The following is a 20,719-nucleotide window of genomic DNA, read 5'->3' on the forward strand; positions in this document are numbered from 1 at the left end:
AGCCGCTGTTTCTGGGAGAAAGTTTCTCATTATTGTGATCTCTGAATATTTACTCACGATGTCATAATGAGCAGAGAATTTTATTAGAAATATGAGAAAGTCATAATCATGACTTAGCATCTTAAATCATGACGTAGCATATGACCCAGCTTCTCATGACTTACTTTCTCATAATTATGAGTCATAATTATGAGATGCTGTCATAATTATGAAATGTTAAGTCATAATTATGAAATGTTAAACCATAACTATGAGACATTAAGTCATAATTGAGATGTTAAGCCATAATTATGCAATGCTGTCATAAATGTGAAATGTTAAGTCATAATTATGAGTCATAATTATGAGATGCTAAGTTATTACGAGATGCTAAGTCATAATTATGAGATGCTAAGTCAGAGTTGTCAGAAAATAAGTCATGAATATGACAGCATCTCACAGTTATGACTTACTTTCTCAATTATGGGTTAGTATCATAATGATCTTCTTTCGGCTGCTCATAATTAACTTAATGTCATAATTATGAATTATTGTCTGATAATTATGACTTTGTATCTCATAACATTAAGCTGTAATGATCAGAAATGATCAGCCTTACAATCTTACATCTTACTTTCTCATATTTGTGACTTAGTAGCTCATAATTATGAGGTTATGACGTAAGTCATTATTTTGAGATATTAGAGATAGCAAGTCACAATTACAAAATGCTATGTCGTAATTATGACATACTAAGTCATTAGTATGGAAAACCTCACTATCATGACTTCCAGGGCTTCCACACTACTCAGTATCTGAAAGGTGGCAGTGCAGTGGGGTGGTTTGCACTGGCATCCACTAACATCTTTACTGGACATTGTATAACTCCACTTACATAAGTTAAGACCCATAACATATATAGCTGCTTAATAATGTAATAATATGCAGTACTGTGAAAAAGACAGAGGCCACTCTTCATCTGACCTCCATTGAAAGCAGCTGTGAAATTTTTCAGATGTTTCTGAGGAGATTAGACACAAGACAGTCCACTTGCACAAGGAAGGAGAATGTCAAAGGACAATGAAAAAAAACAGGAGGTTCAAAAAAGTATTGAAAGATCATAGAAGACCTTTTGGACCCATACTGTCACCATCAGATACACAGAAGTAGTAAACCATTCATCTTTAAAAGAGACAGGAGAAAATCAAGTGTCACTCTTCCTTCTGCATGGACTGACCACCCCAGAGTCTAGCGTCCAGACATCAGCAATGCTGAATGTGTCTGGTATCACTTGGACGGTGAGAAGCAGAAAATGCATCCAGCTTCTAAGACTGAACCTTTTTTTTGGAAAAATACCTGCAGATTTCTTCAAAAAAATTTACAATTGTTACAAAAATAATGGAAGATGTTACGAAGACAAAGGCTGGACACACTAAATGTTTACAAATTTATTCTCTGGTGGAGTCTCTGGTGGAATTTTCTGTTCAATGGGTTTTCTACTTTTTTCCTGATGCTGAAAAAGCAACAACTTGTGTTTAATGGCAATTTAATTTAATGGAAATGAAATAAATGAAGGGCGATCTCTAAATTTTGCACAGCCTTTATCCTATAATGGAGCCCCAACTCGAGACACAACAATGGCGAGTAGATAAGCATTAAATGGCCATTTGTTTAATCACTGTCAAGCTATAGTTATATACGCTGGGCCAATACGATCCCAGTTAAACTGCTGGTTCTACTGATAATGTATTTCAAATGTGGAAGCAGCACTTTCATCACTCTAAATGCTCACTCAAGCTGAAAGCCACCCTCAAGGGCTGAGGTGTGATGAGAGACGTTTCAGCAAAGGCATTTCGACAGGCACTGATTTAAATGGAACAATCACTTACAGGTGAGTGCTTTTACAGGACTAATGTTTGGCAGAAAATGTACCGTTTTACTTGAACGCACCCCAGTTCATGCAGCAACACTGGGGTGGCACTGAGTCTCAAGCAAATAACTGAAGTCCAAACGAGCTTCTTGTTAAGCATTTAGTGGGACGAGCGCCATTTCCCGTAGAGCCGTCCACATGGGCTTCTGTCCCACTATTTGATTTCAATAGTTTTTAAAAGTACATTTAGACACCACACGTTCTGACATGGATAGAGTTGCACCATCTGTGCTTAGTTTCAGATTCTTTGAAGAAGTGTGCAGCCTGAATTCTGCCTCTAACCCATTTACTTTCTCATTGGTCTCTGCCTTGTTTCAAATGTGCTAGGCAAAGACAAGCTCCAACAGTTCTTCGCCATTACGAGAGTAAAATGTTTAATGACAGGAAATGAGAAGAAGCTCGTATAACATTGTGAGTCACAAGCAAACAATAATCTGAAAAGCTTTATTGATTTTTTTTTTTTTATAAAGCATTGCAAGTATGGTAATTATACTCTTCAAGTGTTAATACATGTACAAAACGCAATGCACTGAGCAACATCTAGCGTTAAATACTACAGAGAAACTGTACATCCACCTCACATTAGTTGCCATTTATCATCCAACCACATTTGGTACATGTACTTTTGAGTTGAAAGCTACTGCTGTACCTATATCACCGTTCCTCCACGCAGTACCATTCTAGCGTTATTCTACTCATAAACAATGTACCACAAAACTTTACAACAGAACTACGTATGAGGATCACAGGCACTATTATAAATATATACAATAGATTTAATTACTCAAGTCAATCCAACTGATGCATCTTCAGATGTATGAGTTGTGTTAGGCCTTCAAACGCAGTGATTTGCCATCGGGTGATGTACAAATGTCCTTAATTTTTGGTTCCATGTTCCATCAGTTCTTTTTATGGAGAAGCTTCCCTGGAAGATTAAAGAAGAAACAGTGCTATTGTGTAAAGCCACTCCATTTACATGGTTTCTCAGTAGTAAAAAGTACAGATGTTTGTATCCTGGTGACACCCATTTGATGTTCAAAAAATGCCTAATTTGAGGTAAATTTAGTCAGGGGGTGTCCACAATAACAGAAACGCCACATGGAATACTCATTGGCCGTGTTATCAGGTACATCTACAATACAGGTGCACCTTGTAGGCTTTACTTTCTTGGTCCTACAAGGAAAATTTGTAATTTTGCTGGACAGCCAGGGAGCAGCACAGCGTCACTAGCAAAGCAGGCCAGCATGGGGCAGTGGGGAGTTGTGTCTTGCCCAAAGACAAAACTAGGAATACTCAGTCTGTTCTGGGATTTCAAACCACAACCTTCCTGTTACTGGCTCAACCCTACCACTGCTAAGATTGCCACACAATATACGATACTGGGGTGTCATATTAAACACCCAGCACAGGTTGAATAATACTAAAAAACTCAACAAGGTGAGCAAAGCAGGGGGAATCGATACCCCTAAAAACATTATCCAGCATTTATATGGAGATGTCTTACAGAAAGTCAAGGGTCTTATTCACTTTTCTGCTGGATGTACATCCAGGGAATACTCTCATGGCCATAGAACAGACAGATAAATGGACAGACAGACAGACGACAGGCAGATGAGCTAACTTGATAGCTCAGTCATGTTTGCTTGGATTGTTTTCATTAAGTCGTCAACTTTCACTTGGCAAGTTTCTCCAAATAAAGGTACTAGATTGTATCTGGGTCAGTGCCTCTCTTGTCACTGAGCTGGGCCCCTCAAGGGTCCATCTCAGTACCTTTAGTCAGGGAACATAACTGAACCATAATCCACTGAACTGACATGTTCTAAGCTGTACTGACACCACACACCCTGCCTCGCCTCCAGGCTTTTATTTTACTGTTCTGTTTTAAAACATTCAGTTATGAAAAGGTACAAATACCAACTTTTCACCTGGAAAAACATTTATAGAGGGAGATTCACTCAAAAGAGGCCCTGAATATTCTGTAATAACTCTCACTAATCTGAATCAAACAATGTGCAATGAGCTCCTCAATTTATGGAGCTTCAAAGAAGCCGGGATGCCCCTGCGTCGGACCAATAAGGGAGGCGCCAGACATCCGTCGCAACGTTTAACCTCCATTTGCAACTTCCAGGTGCAGACCCCCCGTACCCCTTCATGTGTCTGGCAGAAAACGGAAGTCACTTCCAACATCGCATGTAATGCAATCGATTACACACTCGTCAAGATAGGTTGCTTCATCCTAATGGGAGTTACAGCAGAACATTTGAGGCCTCTTTCTAGTGAATCTCCCTGTATATATAAACCTAAACATGAAAGACAAGAATTCTGGCAAAATCTGATAGCCATTCAGAGGACAGAGGAAAGTTATTCTTAGAATAATATACGTGTATATTGTGTGTCCAGAAGAACAAGATTAACCTATATAGAAAGTAAACACACATTTAGATTTCAAGGGGCCTTCTAATACTTCTAGAGATCATCACTCATCTTTTTCCATGCATAATTTGTGTTTGTCAGTGTTCTTCTTCTGACCACAGCACCACTGCTGGGTGGATGTTTTTTTGTTGGCAGACTATTCTCAACCTAGGAGTGACATTGAGGTGTGTTGAAAACTCCAGCAGCACCACTGTGACTGATACGGTCATAACAGCATCCCACATACTACTATGCTAGTACATTATCAGTGTTACTGCCGTCCAGCACTCAAACACTATCTGAGGAGTGGTGGTAGTAAATATTGACAGATGGGCTGCAGTATATAAATGTAAACATAAAAAATGCACCTACATGGTAGGTAAAAAATGGTTAATGTGTCAATTCTGTTATTGTGTACATGCCCTGTATAGAACACACTCCAGGTCTTGCTTCAAACTAATGAAGTGGCTCAGAACAACTGCTAAACTCACCGAGTCCTTTCAGAAACTTGTTCACTCCACTCTGCTCTGTATCTGGTAACTCCTCCAGGTACTGCTCTACTCTCTGCTCAAACAGACCTAAAACAATACAACCACACTTCAAACATTTTCATAGTTAGGCACTTGAGTGATTTTAGCCATTTGTCATAACCTCAAAGTGGCACCCTTATTACCAACAGATGGCAGCAGAGAGCTGGATTTGCCCCACCATGGTTTTCAGATTACAATGGGTGTGGGTTTCATAAAGCCTGCAGTTAACACAATGTAATGTTTTGGTGGTTACTGACCCAATTTAGCAGTCCAACCTATAATTCCCCTTTACCTTTGGCCCTGCACTTCCTCAGCTCTCGGTCCTGAATGAACCCGGCAAACATCTGTGACTCCATGAAAACACCCAGGAAGCGTCGAACGCTCTTGGAGGCCACAGACTTGCGGAAAGCTTCACGCTGGAAAATGCGCTCCCCTCTCTCACCCTGGGTCAGGAACAGAGAGTAGTGGCCGATGGTCTCCAGGAAGAAGCGGATGAAGGCCTCTGACACCACGCTGTTCAAGGAATTGCACTCTGGGGGAAATTGGAAAAAGAAGCATCACCAACATTCATTAATCAAATGACTAACAGGAAATTAAGGATGGGCAATCCTTTAATTATAATTTTAGATGATATTTTCATATTGGAAAAAGGGGATGCTCTTAAAAAACCCACAGTTTATCATCCATTCTTATCTTTCATACTTGAAAAGTGATAATAAAATAAAAACCTGCAGTCTTGCAGACTAATTTGGCTCCTTTAAATTTTGTGTTTTATACTGTAATTTTTTACAAGCAGAAGATTTTTTCTTTGCAGTTCACCTGCTGACTACTATTGTGCATTCCTTCCATGTCAGGCTCCAATATTTGTACTAGGTCATTTCTGCAAGCGCTGTTTGTATCTGAGCATGACTCATGCACAGTTTCTTATGCAACCTGTGCGCAATTAAGTGGCAAATTTATGCAAAAATACAGTCATAATATGATGACATTATTGTCAAATCACTCAAGCTTATAGGAGATTTAAAAAAAAAAACAGATTAGTGGCCTTGCCCTGTGCTCCAAATAATGAAAACTATTATTCCTTTTACTTTTGAGTGCATTAGTCTTGCATCACGTGATTTTACTAACACTCAAACTGACCATTAACCAACACGGACGTTGGCTGTTTGAACAGTTCTGTGAAGTTACGACCATCTAATGAGGCAGCAGCAATAACCTGTTACTGTGTCAGCTAACTGCTCAGCTGTGCTATGAGTCTGAAGCTAACAAAATGCTACTGGTTTCATGCACAATGTCGGCCTCTTTACCATCATCTGACTCGCTGTCAGAGTCTTGATTGATGATGTCGTTCCTCTGCTCCAGGGCCTGCTCCAGAGCAGCTTGTAGCTTGCGTGGTAGGAGGGAGGCCTCATCGTCCAGCTGCACAGTTACACAGTTACAGTGTTGACATTTATTAGCGATGTTTGTCTGCATAAATTCCTCTTAACAACACTAAATCTGACAAGAAACACTTGTTTGCATTTCACTGACTCTTAAATAGGAGTTCACACAAAAAAGGCAAATGATGCTAAGAATAAAACTTCACAGAGACTGGCAAATAAGCTCATGTTAACTGGTTCCCATTAGCTTCGATTTATAGTTAGTCATCATTTGTGTAGTTTTTGTGCTTGTTAGGAAGTCACAGCAGACATGAACTCTTAATTAGTGCACTGAAGCAGTGTTCTGGGGTATTTTGATAGACATACCTGTCTAATGAACTTGTCTGTTCCCAGATCAACCATCAGGGCCTGAAATGAGAGAAGATCAGTTAGAATAAGACCAACATTCTGCTTTAATCACATGGCGTTCATTTGCTGTGGGAACTGCACTAAGTCATATCATCTCCAGATGCTCATCCACAACAGATGGCGCTTGACAAGCAATTAAAGCTGCAGAGTTAAAATGACAAGCATCTTAAAGTGCTGCTTGTATGTACGTACAAGGTCAGCCCTAATGGACTTTACAAGAGCACTCATGGTCAAGAAGTAACAGGGTTGACGCCTCTTCCATCAAAACTGCTCAATGAGTGTGAAAGGCCCCGTAGGGAGCAGTCCTGAAGCCTGTAGCGAGCCTGGCAATGCCCCTCAGGCAGCTGGGAGCAATGCTCATGAAGGAGATGGGGGGGCAGGCTGCCAGAAACTCAAAGCTGGAGCTTAAGGAGCTGACGCCAATTTAAAGACTCATACACAGGAATTGGCCCTTGTTCTGGGCACAGTGTTCCATGTGTGATGCTTTCTCCCTCGCTTCCTGGAAGCTGGGAAAGATAAATCTGGCCTGACTCCCTTTCATTTCTTGGTATATGAGCTCAGCGCAGCAGGTCAATGGCCAGGCAGTTTATTTGAGTAACTGAAGACTGAAGAGACAACAGCAACAAATAAAAAAGAATGGTTTGGTGATAGAAGGTTATGAAAAGGTTATGATTAAGAAAACCTCAGATTAAACAGCAATGGAAAAGGATTTGCTCAAAAAATTGCCTGAAATAATTTTTCCTGTGTAAAATGGACGACTATGATAGAACATGCCTGTGAGGACATGAATGAGCTTAAATGTAGGCTTCTACACCATACGTTTCTGTGGTGACCAGGCTGCTGTGTTTGCAAATGTAGTCAAAGTTTGGATGAGCAAAAGAAAAAAAAAAAAAAAAAAAATCTTGGAAAATAAAAAAGCCGTCTATCTGCTGGGGGCAGATAAACAGCCTATTGAATGGGCTCATCAGATAAACCACAGAGTAACTCAGAGAGCAAATGATGAGATGAGGGCCGTCAGAATAACTCCATTAAACTTTTACAATATATATTAAAAGTGCTCAACAGATCAACAATGATTCATTCAGGCTTAATGACGATAATGCAAAATTAACATTACCTTACTGGTCTCTTTACTGGTTGCTTTAAAGGCTTCCTGGGAGTCTTCTGGAAATGTTAAAAAGCTACACGTGTTTTTTTTTGTGATCTTATTATTTGGCTTTATTTTTTTATTTATTTATTTGATTAACCATAAATATATTTGGTTGATTACCTGATTTCTGCTAAAACTGATGATGATAGGCTTAGACAAAATAAATTGCTGGTATACTAGTCTCACAGGGTTAGACATGATCTCATAATGAGAATACACGCCTGGGGACAACTTGTAATAACTTGTGTTGAGAGTTGCCACTCAGTAGTCTTCCAGGGCTATTAAACACTAGAGGGCACTACCAAGCAAGTCCAAAATGAATGGGCTTTGGTTCTAGATCATTGTTTATAAGTGCATCATTCTTCATCATTCTTACATGGCCACAGAACATCAAAGAATATTAAAATAAATAGTGGTGTTATCTTTTTGAGCTTTTTAAATCTCCAGTTTTAGGTCTCATGAATGTGTTTGAGTGCAAAGGGAAGGCAAACTGCTCAGCACAGCAATCATTCAGTACTCAGTAGAAATAATGCTAGCGTTATACTGCCCAAAACCTGTTTGCTGTAGAAAAACGGTATGACATTGGTAATTTTTCTGTGATTTTCCACTGGAATACATCCTCCTACTTTCACTAATTAAAAGAAGGTCCACACAAATGGTTTGAAACACGTTTAAGTTCTCATTTTTATCATGTAGCTCTATTCACCTCTAGAGCACTTGCTCATGGGCGCCCTCTAGCATTTTGCAGTCAAGCTTTTGGTATAACAGGAGACATAGGAAGTGGCCAGGCTCTCTTTAAACTGGCTCTGATTGAATCTTTGTTGCTGGATTGTGGTGAAATTGCACATTCCATCTAAAATCCGCCCCCAGATTCCTCTAGTCCGGGATCTTTCAATGTTGGGTGTACAGTCAATAGTAAAAACCAAAACAAGCTAGCCTGTGAAACACTATTGTTGGCTAACTCAACTGAGGTATCATTCATTTTTACCATATTTAATATGTTCTCTGCACACATGAGACTCATTTACATGCTTTTTGGGGGTCCAGCCAGGAGTTGATGACGTAAAAGCGTGTTGTTGGTCTGACAATACTGGTGAGCGCACCCACGTTGATCTCTGCTTTCATGATGGGTTGGTTTGGTTCTGGGCTGCATCCAAAACCACATACTACATAGCTGAAGGCACTTCTACTGTTCGTGCACTTTTTAGACATAGTATTTAGTATGGCAGTTTTGGACACAGCCAGAAATTTCGCATTCAGTTTGTCCCACCTCTAGTAAGTCTACCATCCCATCCACATGTAGTCCAAAGTTTCTCCTGGTGGTCCCCAGACGTCCTCACAACAAGATAACGACTAGCGCAAAATGACCACTTATGTGTATGCTTACATTTTCGAAAGTGTGTAAGAGATGAGCATTACCTCCTCCACTGGCAGTTCCTTAAGTTTGGGCAGCGAGCTGGACAAGATGCCCACAAGGAAGGGAGTGGGGCAGCAGACAATGTCCACCATTGAGGTGGGCAGCACGGGGATGAAGGTATGCTGCCAGGAGAAGGGGTACAGCAGGGCCACCACCGCATGCACACAGCTAGACAGGGTGCTGCAAACAGACAAAAACACACTTGCTACCATCACCTGGCCTTAATAAACACAAATTCACAGCTAAATCATGCATAGCTCCTCAGCAAACTCGGTTATGGACGCTGCTGTGGAAACAGAGCAGGGCCAACCCAGAGTTTTCCAGTTTATCCTGGCTTTGCAGAAGAGACAGTGGAATCTGTGATCACTTGAGTTTGCAAGAAAATAACCATGCTATTAACATTAATAGTATAATAACTTTGTAGGTAGTTTGACCAGAGGAGGATGTGTCCCCCCTTGTGAGCCTTGATTCCTCCCAGGGTTTCTTCCTCAGCTCTGAGGGAGGTTCTCCTTGCCACTGTCGCCCTGGGCTTGCTCACCTGGGGGTTTTTACATTCTTGTTAAAACTGTCTTTTCTGGAATTCTGTGAAGCTGCTTTGTGACAACATAAGCAGTAAAAAGCACTACAAATAAATTTGACTTGACTTTTATATCACAGAGTGGGAGCAGTTTAGCTAATAGGGCCTAAGATATCTGGAGGCCATGATAATCAGTCAGGGACACAGACATGGTCAAATCTAGCTGTTACAAGCTGTGTTTTGTCTAAAGCAAAAAGTATACAAAATGTGTTGCTGCCAGTACAAAAAAGATGGCAAAAACAAACAGACATCTTTGTGGGGGGCATCAACTCTAATCCTTCATCGATTTAGAATCACATTCCCAATTAGAGACAAAGCCATGCTTTCTCTCCTCTCCTCTAGCTTCAGGGTAAATGACAAAACAATAGATGACATTATAACAACAATGCTGGGAAAACACCTGTCCATCTTTTCAATCCCTTTCTTCCTTGTTCTAAGTGGTGGGATTAGCTTGCTTCTTTAAGTGCTAAGTGGTCTGATGTTATTAGGAGTTAGAGCTGACGTTAGTGATGATGTTAGTGATGACATTTTGTAATCAAGGAATCAGTTCTGATGACTAATAACCCGAGGTCAAAACTGCAATAAAAACGGACCTAAGTGAACAATCCTTTTTGAAGAGGAAGATTTTTGAAGAAAATATTTTTATTTAAAAATATTCTAAGAAGGTTTCACTAAAAATGTAAAAGACTAATAATGCATAAATAGGGCTGAATCTCAAATGACTCCCTATAAAGTGCACTGTATACACCATGAAACTCTGGTTACTACAGACAGAGCTCAAAATGTTAGATAAGGAGTCGTGCAGTTAATGGCTGAATGTAAATGGATTTTATTCAACACAATGTGCTATTCAGGTGGAGAAGCCATTATGTATTGTCCTAATAGTGCAGTACATTTTGAGCAGGGAGCAATTTGCAATTCAAGTTGGGTATATGCATGAGATTCTATACGTTTTTCGCCAGTTTCAGGAGCAAATCTGCCCGAATGTTTAGTATGAAACTGTCTCAATGCATCAGGTAGAGCTGCATAAAAGGAGGAGTGACCAAATGATGCATGACAAATGACAAATTTACATATGTGAGAAGTAGCAGCACAAAAAATGCAGTAATGCAGATTTAATGTACTGTTATCATTTGGCAAACTTTTCTAAGTCTCAGTAAAAGAAGTCCACATATTGCCACCTTCATTTACTGTTTCGTCTGTTTGTTTCACAGCCTCTTTAAAGCCTCCTCACCTCTCGGGTGAGTAGCTGGTGGGTGGGGCTACACACAGTCCGCATGACAACCTGCAGTCTTGGTAAACTAAATGTTGAATTTGGGCACATATTGTGGTCTGTACATCTGACCCTCTATTTCTGACCACACACCTGAAAGAATCTGTGAGATCTCACAGCTGGAGCTAAGCACCAAAATCACAAATAGCACGCTGTCCTTCTCACGGTCCGCGGGTTGTTGACAGTGGCTGACCCTCTCTCCCTCTGTCCCCTAATGCCACACAAGCCCGTGTATACAGAGGCAGAACAAATAAATCAGCAGAACCAAACCAGTTCCAGCTATAAATTGGAGTGGATTAGATCGAGAGCAACAATCGAAAGTGGTATGTAAACTGGAGGTAAAATGCCCTCATCATCATAACGGCCATCTAAAGTTACATTTCACAGAGAAGTACAAAAGAATGGCACGTGTGTGTGTGAGAGAGTGAGAGAGACAGAGAGAGAGAGGGAGAGTGTGAGAGAGACAGAGAGAGGGGGATAGAGAGTGAGAGAGAGAATGAGAGAGAGTGAGAGAGACAGCGAGAGAGCGTGAGAGTGAGAGAGAGAGAGAAATTGAGAGACACAGTGAGAGAGAGAGAGAAAGAGAGAGGGAGAGAGAGTGAGAGAGAGAGTGAGAGAGAGAGGGAGAGAGAGGGAGAGAGAGAGAGGGAGAGAAAGAGAGAGACGGGGGGGGGGGAGAGAAAGAGAGAGTAACAGCTGCTTCTTTTAACTACAGTGCAAATTAACCATAGTCTCTTAGTCACTTTTGCCTTCAGAACTGCCTTAATTCTTCATGGCATACTTTCTACAAGGTGGTGGAAGCATTCCTCAGAGATTTTGTTCATTTATTTGAGTTACTGTTGCATTTCTGTCATCTCGAACCAGTCTGCCCATTCTCCTCTGACCTCTCACATCAACAAGGTATTTTCGTCCACACATTTGCCGCTCACTGGATATTTTCTCTGTTTCTGACCATTCTCTGTAAACCCTAGAAACGGTTGTGCGTGAAAATCCCAGTAGATCAGCAGTTTCTGAAATACTCAGACCAGCCAGTCTGGCAGCAACAACCATGTCACGTTCAAAGTTCAAGCATTCTGATGCTTGGTTTGCACTTCATCAAGTTGTCTTCACCACCTCTACATGCCTAAATGCATTGAGTTTGATGTGATTGTGATTGGCTGTGATTGGCTGATTAGCTATTTGTGTTAACAAGCAACTCAACAAGTGTACCTAATAAGGTGGCCAGGGAGTGTACATACCAGCTGACTGATAAAATCAGCCAACACTATATTCAGATTCTTATCATTAATATTATATTATCATGACTATGTGAGTATTTCCTGTTTACTTGAGTTTGAGAAACTACGGACAGACAGCTCATCATATCATATCTGTCAGTAAAGTACTACTTATTCACAGCCTAAAACAGGTCTGTTTTACTTTTAATCACTTTAATCACATATTTTTTGGTTTTATTTTTTCTGATATTTTAAACTGTTGCAAATAAATAACAAATAAATTGGAAAAAAAATCCATACTGAAGTTTGTTCCCTGTAGAGGATATGTTAACTTCTATTCACCTAGAAAACCAACAAAGCATGTAATAAGATCAGGTGTTCAAGCTTTTGTATATTAATATTTGTTACTGACCACTTAGCTCCTTGACACTAGCAATCGTGAGAAAGTTTTCATATCAGTAGGGCCCTAAATACATAAGGTGTTCTAGGAAATATGTGCCGATAGTCTTAACTGTGGCATGCTAGAACAGGGAGAGCAGAGCAAGAGGTTTTAAAAATCTAGCCAGAGGCAAGGCAGAATCTAATAGCCACTACCTAAGCTGTCAGGGAGGCTCAAGCCTCGGAGATAAATACATATACACCTGTGAGAAATGAGGAGGGAGGAATATAAAACCATGAACACAGTTTAAGCACGACTCTTACTTTACTTAGAAAATGTGTCGGGTTGTCAAAATGAAACTTTAATGAGCTAAAAGCAACACACTGTGGGTCAGTGTGGATATAGATACAGCTGATGGGTGTGTGAGTAAAAATGATAGTGTGCTATCATCAGCATAAGTATGGTTAGTAAGACTTGAACACATTTCTCCTGTGAAGACTTCAATGCTATTGCTGGAGGTCTGTGTGATATACAATGTCATGCCAAATAATCATGGGACTCTCCATTCAACTACAACACAGACACAGATAGGCATAGTGGTGTGGTATACCAAAAACACTGGGAAAAACTAGGCTGTCACTGTCGATTACACTAGTAATTGAGGAACCTACTGATTATTTTGAGGATTTATTAAGCAACTGAGTTTTTAAAATGACCAAACAAAATTAATTTAACTGAATATGTGTATATATGTACATATATATCTCGCTGGTCTCAGAACAAACCTTTCCATTTTTCTCAATTTTGAGTATTTATCAGAATCCAAAAGAAACTGTTGTCCTTTACATTGTGTGTAAATTTCATGATAAATAGACAAAAATGACTCGGAAAGTGCACAGGTGAGAATGTATGGCTCCCCCCCCGGATCTAAATCCAAATGCTCCTGTTTTATCTGCTAAACTCAACTGTGGTGAATTCTGATGGCAACGTTGCCGTTTTTATAGAAGTAATGAGATCACCAGCTGTTTGGCTTCTGGCTGAAGAGGCTTGTGAGTTCAGCTGTATCCTGTAGGTGCTATTAACCATGTGTTTTCACATGCTGTTCTGAGCTGATAAGTGCTACAGAATACTAAATATTCTCTTAAACTCAAAAAGACAGTGGTTAACATTGTGCAACCTGTTCTAGAACAACAGAAAATGTTTTCTGTGCTGTAACCATTTCATAACACATAAACAACAGTGTAACGCCATACAAACGTGATAAAACACAGTCACTACCAGTAAAGTTTGCCTCCAAATTTTTCTTTCTCTTTTTTCACTTTAGGTCTCGGTGTAATACCAATCTCTCACACCTTCTGTACTCCAAAAGAACTCTTCTCACACAAAAGGCAAACATCTACCCTCATAATCTGCCACTGATAAGGAAGCTGAGCCAGGGAAAGTCATTTAGCTCAGGGAGATCAAAACCAGCCAACGTGCTAAAGGTTAACTCTTTCCTTCCATTAAACAACCACTCAAAACAAAGAGAAGGAGCTGCATAAGGCAGAACACTGGAGCAGTTGTTTTAAGCCCAGTTAAGTAATCCCTGTATGATGGATTTATGAAATTCAGAACCCAGGCTGTGATTCCTGTGCAGGACTTGACTCATCTGCTTGGCTGTGTTTCACTGTGTGGCTGGGCAGCTGATTTCTCCAAGCAATAACACGGCTGATACAAAATCGTTGAAGATACATTGGGGAGAGTTCCTAAGTGCCACAAAAAAGCCGTTTTAGGTCCACTTACGTTTCACAATCCTTCGCGGCCTACGAAGCACAGAAAGGGTTAAGAGAGAGCTTGAACAGCTCTGAGAGAGCTTTTCCTAACATGGAGAGTTTTCTTTCTGTCGGATCATAAGCATAAGACCCACCCAGGGACACACATATCCTACCTGTCTGAATATCCTGTTTTGAACAGTGCCAAACCCATGGGTGTCAGACTTTAAAAGACTGCAACAAGAGAGATGGCTATTATGATGAAGGGGTGTGTGCTCAGTAAACTAAGCCTTTTAAAATTAAAACCCAACTAACAGGCTTTGAAAAAGGTTTGTTCAGTTGCAAAGGAGATCCTGGTGGTTTTGTATGTCATTTTCATCATGATGTTTTACCCTAGCCATCCATCCTGAAATATCTAGACCCCCACCTACATCAGCTAGAGATACCAATCCCATACTCATTGTTCATAATGGTCACATAACAGAAGGAAAAGACTAATTTCAACCCTAAAATATCACAGAATTGCTTGTAGTACAACATAACTTAAAGCAAACTAGGTTTTGTGGTTACTGTAGCCAAGTGTAGGCTAACACTGATTAAGAACAATACTAGTTTATCCACAAAGCACATATTTGGGAGTTGCTATTATGTCAGCTGTGTGGAAATACAGCACTATGCAAAAGTCAGAGACAATCCTTCCATCTGATAAATTTTAAAAACAGCCTTTATGTACAAATTATTTATTTTCAAATATCAGGGAGAAAAGTAGAAACTTGAGCAACTACTATAATGTTGTTCAGTATTCAGCATAAATGTCCTTCCACTGGTGAGAAGTACTTTAATTTATAAAGTATTATAAATATTATATTATATTATAAATATATTATATAATATATTTATATATTATATAATAAATATATTATATAAATAAATATTATAATATATTATAAATATATTATATTATAGTGGTTGATTAAAGGGATCTGTTGTCACGTTCCTGTGAGATTGACTCAAAAATGACTGAGGGAACTCCAGGTTTGGTAAATTATAGAAGGTAGAGCTCATTGGTAATTAACGTAAAAACAGCATCCAGGTTAAACTAATCCTGTTCAAACAGTGCATTAGAAGAAGCATTAACACCAGCCAGCTGACATGCACGTACATTACACATGACTGAATCAGCGCCTAGGTCTACGTCAAGTTTTGGACCGTCTTTAAACTGTGGTCTATTCTGTGTATCTGTATGCTATAAACTGTTTGAACAAGCGTGCTTTGATACAGAGAATGTCTCTGTCAGTCACCCAGTGGCACTGAGGTCACTTATCAGAGAGGAGTACACACACACACACACACACAGGAAGTACATTCCTTCCCTTCACAGTCACTGCCAGCCCCAGCCCCCCCCCATGTTGTTTGTTTAAACTAGCCACTGATTTGAGTAGATTAGATTTTCACAAATAACCCGCTGCCTAATGTTGCCCGCAGCCCGCCCACAGGCTTCCGTGACTGAACATGTCCATTTGTGGGGAGGGGGTCCACCACAGCCCCTGGGGACCCTGCTCTCCATTTCATCCTCCATCCGCCCCTGCCCAGCGTCCTGGGACTTGCCAGGGACTGTGCCCCATGGCTCTGCCCTGACACACTTCCACATCTAGATCAACAAGTCACTCTTGGAAGTTTGGCCCATGTTTGACTGGGGCAGTGGCGGGTGCGGTGCAGAGATGCCTCCCCTGATTAATTTAGCAGTGGCCTCCACGGAGCAGACATTAGGTCTTTGCTGCCCAAAACCTCAGTGGAAAGCCGCTATTAGCCAGATGCCCTGGGTGGACACTAAGAATCTGCCAGACTAAATGGGTCAGGACAATAAAGTTGGCCACTTTATTTTCAGAGGAGACATGCAAGCTTTGGTAGAATTATAGTACCAGTGCTATGGTTGGTATTTCATTCACAAAATTCAGGAGTCCCTGAGAACAATGTTTGCCCCCTTACTCTGAAACAAATCCTTGCCTTTATTTTTAGATCAACTCTAAAAAAAAGTCAGACTACACAAATGTAAACATCAATAAAAGAGTTATACTGCTGTGAGTGCATGGAAAAGTGAACGTGACACTGCAGTTCAGTGTGAAAGGCCATTATTGAGAACATCTGGTCTAAGCCCACTTGTTGCTTGTCACAGTGGTCAGCATGTTTTTAGAAGCCCAGCCAAGTTGTGGAGGATTATTTGACCATGTTTGGTCTGAAGAGGGAAGATTTTTGAGAGAGGCAATAGAGGCCACATGCAGTATGTGACGTAATGCTACTTAGACACTTTTCACTCATCTCACAACCTCAGCCTCACTCTGTAAATAGCATACACAAGCTAAGTCAACAACCAGCCACTGTTAAAGTAATAAGGTCAGTCCAAGGGTGTCTTACCTGAGCTTATCGGCCACAAAGATGACCCTGCGCTCCAGCAGCAGTGAGGCGAAGACACGTACCACTTGTCTCACACTCAGACAGCTGAAGAGGCTTTCGAAATCCACATGCTCCAGCCTGGAGTCTGTAGGCCTCCTTAACTCTATCACCTTTGGAAAGAAAACAGGTGAAAACAGGACTGGTCAAACTGATCCTACAGAATCAAAATTTGTTTTGGTAGAAAATTCGAAAATTCAACATTTTTGATTCAGGCTTCACTGATTACTTTGGGATTCAGGTAGTGTTGCAATATCTTGTGTTTTTGTGATACATACTGCAATGTTTGAAATATAAACTGGATAAAATATTCCAAAACAAAGCTAACTATCACTCTAATAATGGAAACGGTAGATTTAGAGAGAAAATTAAGACAGTAGTTCAGCATTTTTGTCATAGTATCACAAATTAGATAAATACCATCTTAAAATTATATTGCTCTAAACTGCAATAGCAATATAACTTCCAGCATATAAAAAAGCACATTAGTGAACCCTTGATGCGACAAGGTCAACAACTGGCCTGCATTATTTTGGTCCCAGATTAATCATACGAATGGCTTAATGCATTAAAACACCCAAAGAACGTCTGTGATTGGTCAGGATGCTCACAGCACACAATAATATATTTGGTGATTGGTTAGAGGCTCATTTGCACATTACCCACTTCTGAAATATGAGAATTCTGAAAACTGATTTAGGGCTAATGATTCAGCTATCTTACCTCGTTACCTGCACCAGGCAGGAAGGTTTTAACTTTGATCGTTTTGCCAGGGGCTGGGAATGGAGACTCCATCAGACTGCGCATGAAGGGGTAGACCAGCGCTGCTGAGATCCCTCTCCTCCTCTCCACTTCATCCAGGATCTGGAAAAAGGTACCAAAATGGACTAGAGGTAGGTGATATGGCAAAAATATGACAATCACAACACTTCAAGGGATTTTCACGACATTCAATATGCAAAACTATGAATGGTAAAAATATTTACTCAACCTTTCACACACATTACATTCAATCACCCCTTTAAGGCAGATGCCAAAAATCTCTCCATCAATAACTCAGTTTATTTCATATGTAAAGAATGAGATCTAAGGAAACCACAAAATCAGTTTTATTAAATTTGTCTCACAAAATCCCTTTTTGAACAAGCGAATCACAATAATAGGAGTATAAATTAGACATCAGAAGTGTTTAATCTTTACTTTTATTGTTCATCGATCTGAACTGTGCTGCCCACTCACTCGGAACCCATAATTCCCCTGGCATCAGATTCAAATGAGTTAAAGGGAACGTAGCCAAAGTCTCGGAATGTATCACGCAAAATATTCAGCTCAATAGGGTTAAACAGGATTAATGTGACATAGTTTATTACCATAATGCTAAAAACCACCATACCGTCCACCCCTAGTCAGAGCCCTTAGAGCGATGGACCATGTGAAATGAATTACATAAAGACTAAGTCATCGCGGTTTGGCCTTCAGGCTTCATATAGAGACTGATTGCAGGGTGTCATAATTAGTTTTTTGTTTTCTGAAGTGTAACCTTACACTGCTGGGCCATGTTTTGTATCCATTTTGGATTCAGGGTTTGATAAAAGTGTATTATGTATCATTCCAGAAACATTTTTCTCAATCCCACAGACATTTTCCACTTATCACTATGCTGACCAATGGTTAGTTGCAGTAGAGTCGTTTTTTTTTTTTTATAAATCTTTCTTGGCTTTTCCCACAATAATCTTACTCTTATCCTCAAACTCCCTATGACATCATGAAAGATGTGGCATGATGGTTTCGCTTAAATTTGCTATACTCTTGAGCTACACATGCTCCTAAGAGAGCGGATTTATGAAGAAACTGATAGGACAGGTAGAAAGAACTCTGTGTTTAATGTTCACACGAGTGAGATGAAAGAGGACGAGGCAAGTATACGAGGATAACGGAGCAAGAGAGATAAAATACGGATTATTCAAAGCAGGATCACTACGGATTCGATGACTGGCTAAGTGCCAGCAGGAGTCAGATATGGGATTTCCCATAAGAAATTTTATATATGGCCATATATCTCTCTATATGCCTATTGTACTGCATTGTAACGTATTGTACTGCACTTATGTAATATATTGCACTGCTCTGTGTTCACGTCTGTTCCTTTTTCTCTCTGTATCAACAATGACTTTTGTTTCTAGCAGTACCTGAGCTCAGGACCGTCTTTCTCTCTAACATACTGGTAACTAGCAAAGATAGTATGTAGCCTGAGTATGCGTAGCCTGAGTATGCGTATCTACAAACGTTCAATGGGATATACACAATACAAATAGAAATTATATTTAGCAGAGGTACACAGTTATATATATATATATATATATATATATATATATATATATATATATATATATACATACACACACTGAAATAGTGTATCTTCAATATACGTCAATGCATGTTTGTTATTGTCCCTCAACATTTGAGCACAACACCTGTCTTTGTATTGTTTTAGCATGAATGGATCAATGGAAATAGTCCAAAAATAACTTGGGGGATAAGACTACATTAACTTAAATTATAAGTAAATTTTTTTTGCCTTTTACTGTAAATATACCATCTTAGAGTTTTTGTTTTTTAAGTAATGATATACAATGACCAAATCACTTCATTAAGAAAACCTCCTTGTATCTAAACTCCTTGTTTATTTAATGGAGTCCATTTACCGTAGAGGAGCATTTTGTAGTTCTACAGTTACAGACTGTAGTCCATCTGTTTCTCTGACACTTTGTTAGCCCCCTTTTACCCTGTGTTCCAGTGGTCAGGACCCCCATGGACCCTCACAGAGCAGGTACTATTTAGATGGTGGATGATTTTCAGCACTGCAGCCACACTGGTGGTAGCTGTGCTATTGTCTCTGACTTTACATCTACAAGGTGGACCAACAAGGTAGGCGTGTCTAATAGAGTGGACCGTGAGTGGACACAGCGTTTAAAAATTCCAGCAGAACTGCTGCGTCTGATCCACTCATACCAGCACAACACACACTAACACACCACCACCACGGCAGTGTTACTGCAGTGCTGAGAATGACCCACCACCCAAATAGTACCTGCTCTGTGAGGGTCCATGGGGGTCCTGACCACTGAAGAACAGGGTAAAGGGGGATAACAAAGTATGCAGAAAAAAAAAGATTTACTACAGACTGTAAGTGTTCCTATCTGGTAAGTGGAGCTGATAAAATGGACAAAGAGGACAAAGAGTGAGGATACAAAGAGTTGCACTTAATGAAGTGGCCGATTGGTGTACATAACATACGTATTGTCATATATATATATATATATATATATATATATATATATATATATATATATATATATATATATATATATATATATATATATACATATATACATACATACATACATACATACATACATACAACCCCAATTCCAATGAAGTTGGGACGTTGTGTAAAACATAAATAAAAACAGAATACGATGATTTGCAAATCCTTTTCAACCTATATTCAATTGAATACACTACAAAGACAAGATATTTAATGTTCAAACGGATAAACTTTGCTGTTTTTTGCTAATCATTTTGAATTTGATGCCTGCAACACGTTCCAAAGAAGTTGGGACAGGGGCAACAAAAGACTGGGAAAGTTGAGGAATGCTCAAAAAAACACCTGTTTGCAACATTCCACAGGTGAGTGTCATGATTGGGTATAAAGGGGATAAAGGGAGCATCCCTGAAAGGCTTTGTCGTTCACAAGCAAGGATGGGGCAAGGTTCACCACTTTGTGAACAGCTTCGTGAGCAAATAGTCCAACAGTTTAAGAACAACATTTCTCAACGTGCAATTGCAAGGAATTTAGGGATTAT

At 39.8% G+C, this 20,719-nt stretch overlaps 1 protein-coding gene across 2 annotated transcripts in view; it reads right to left on the reverse strand.

Annotated features, from left to right (window-relative positions):
• Positions 1–2,337: 2,337 nt before the first annotated feature.
• dennd2b (DENN domain containing 2B) overlaps positions 2,338–20,719 on the reverse strand; it is an 89,856-nt gene continuing 71,474 nt past the window's right edge. For both annotated transcript variants that reach the window (XM_017700636.2, XM_017700635.2), the window contains exons 13-20: positions 17,577–17,717; positions 16,818–16,966; positions 9,208–9,385; positions 6,597–6,638; positions 6,159–6,270; positions 5,144–5,383; positions 4,813–4,899; positions 2,338–2,834 (exon numbers count right to left, since the gene is read on the reverse strand). In XM_017700636.2, coding sequence (XP_017556125.1) covers positions 2,809–2,834; positions 4,813–4,899; positions 5,144–5,383; positions 6,159–6,270; positions 6,597–6,638; positions 9,208–9,385; positions 16,818–16,966; positions 17,577–17,717 — 975 coding nt within the window. In that variant the 3' untranslated portion in view covers positions 2,338–2,808. The remainder of the gene's footprint in view (positions 2,835–4,812; positions 4,900–5,143; positions 5,384–6,158; positions 6,271–6,596; positions 6,639–9,207; positions 9,386–16,817; positions 16,967–17,576; positions 17,718–20,719) is intronic.

Source organism: Pygocentrus nattereri, chromosome 15 (genome assembly GCF_015220715.1).
Source record: "Pygocentrus nattereri isolate fPygNat1 chromosome 15, fPygNat1.pri, whole genome shotgun sequence".
Classification (NCBI taxonomy): Eukaryota; Metazoa; Chordata; class Actinopteri; order Characiformes; family Serrasalmidae; genus Pygocentrus; species Pygocentrus nattereri.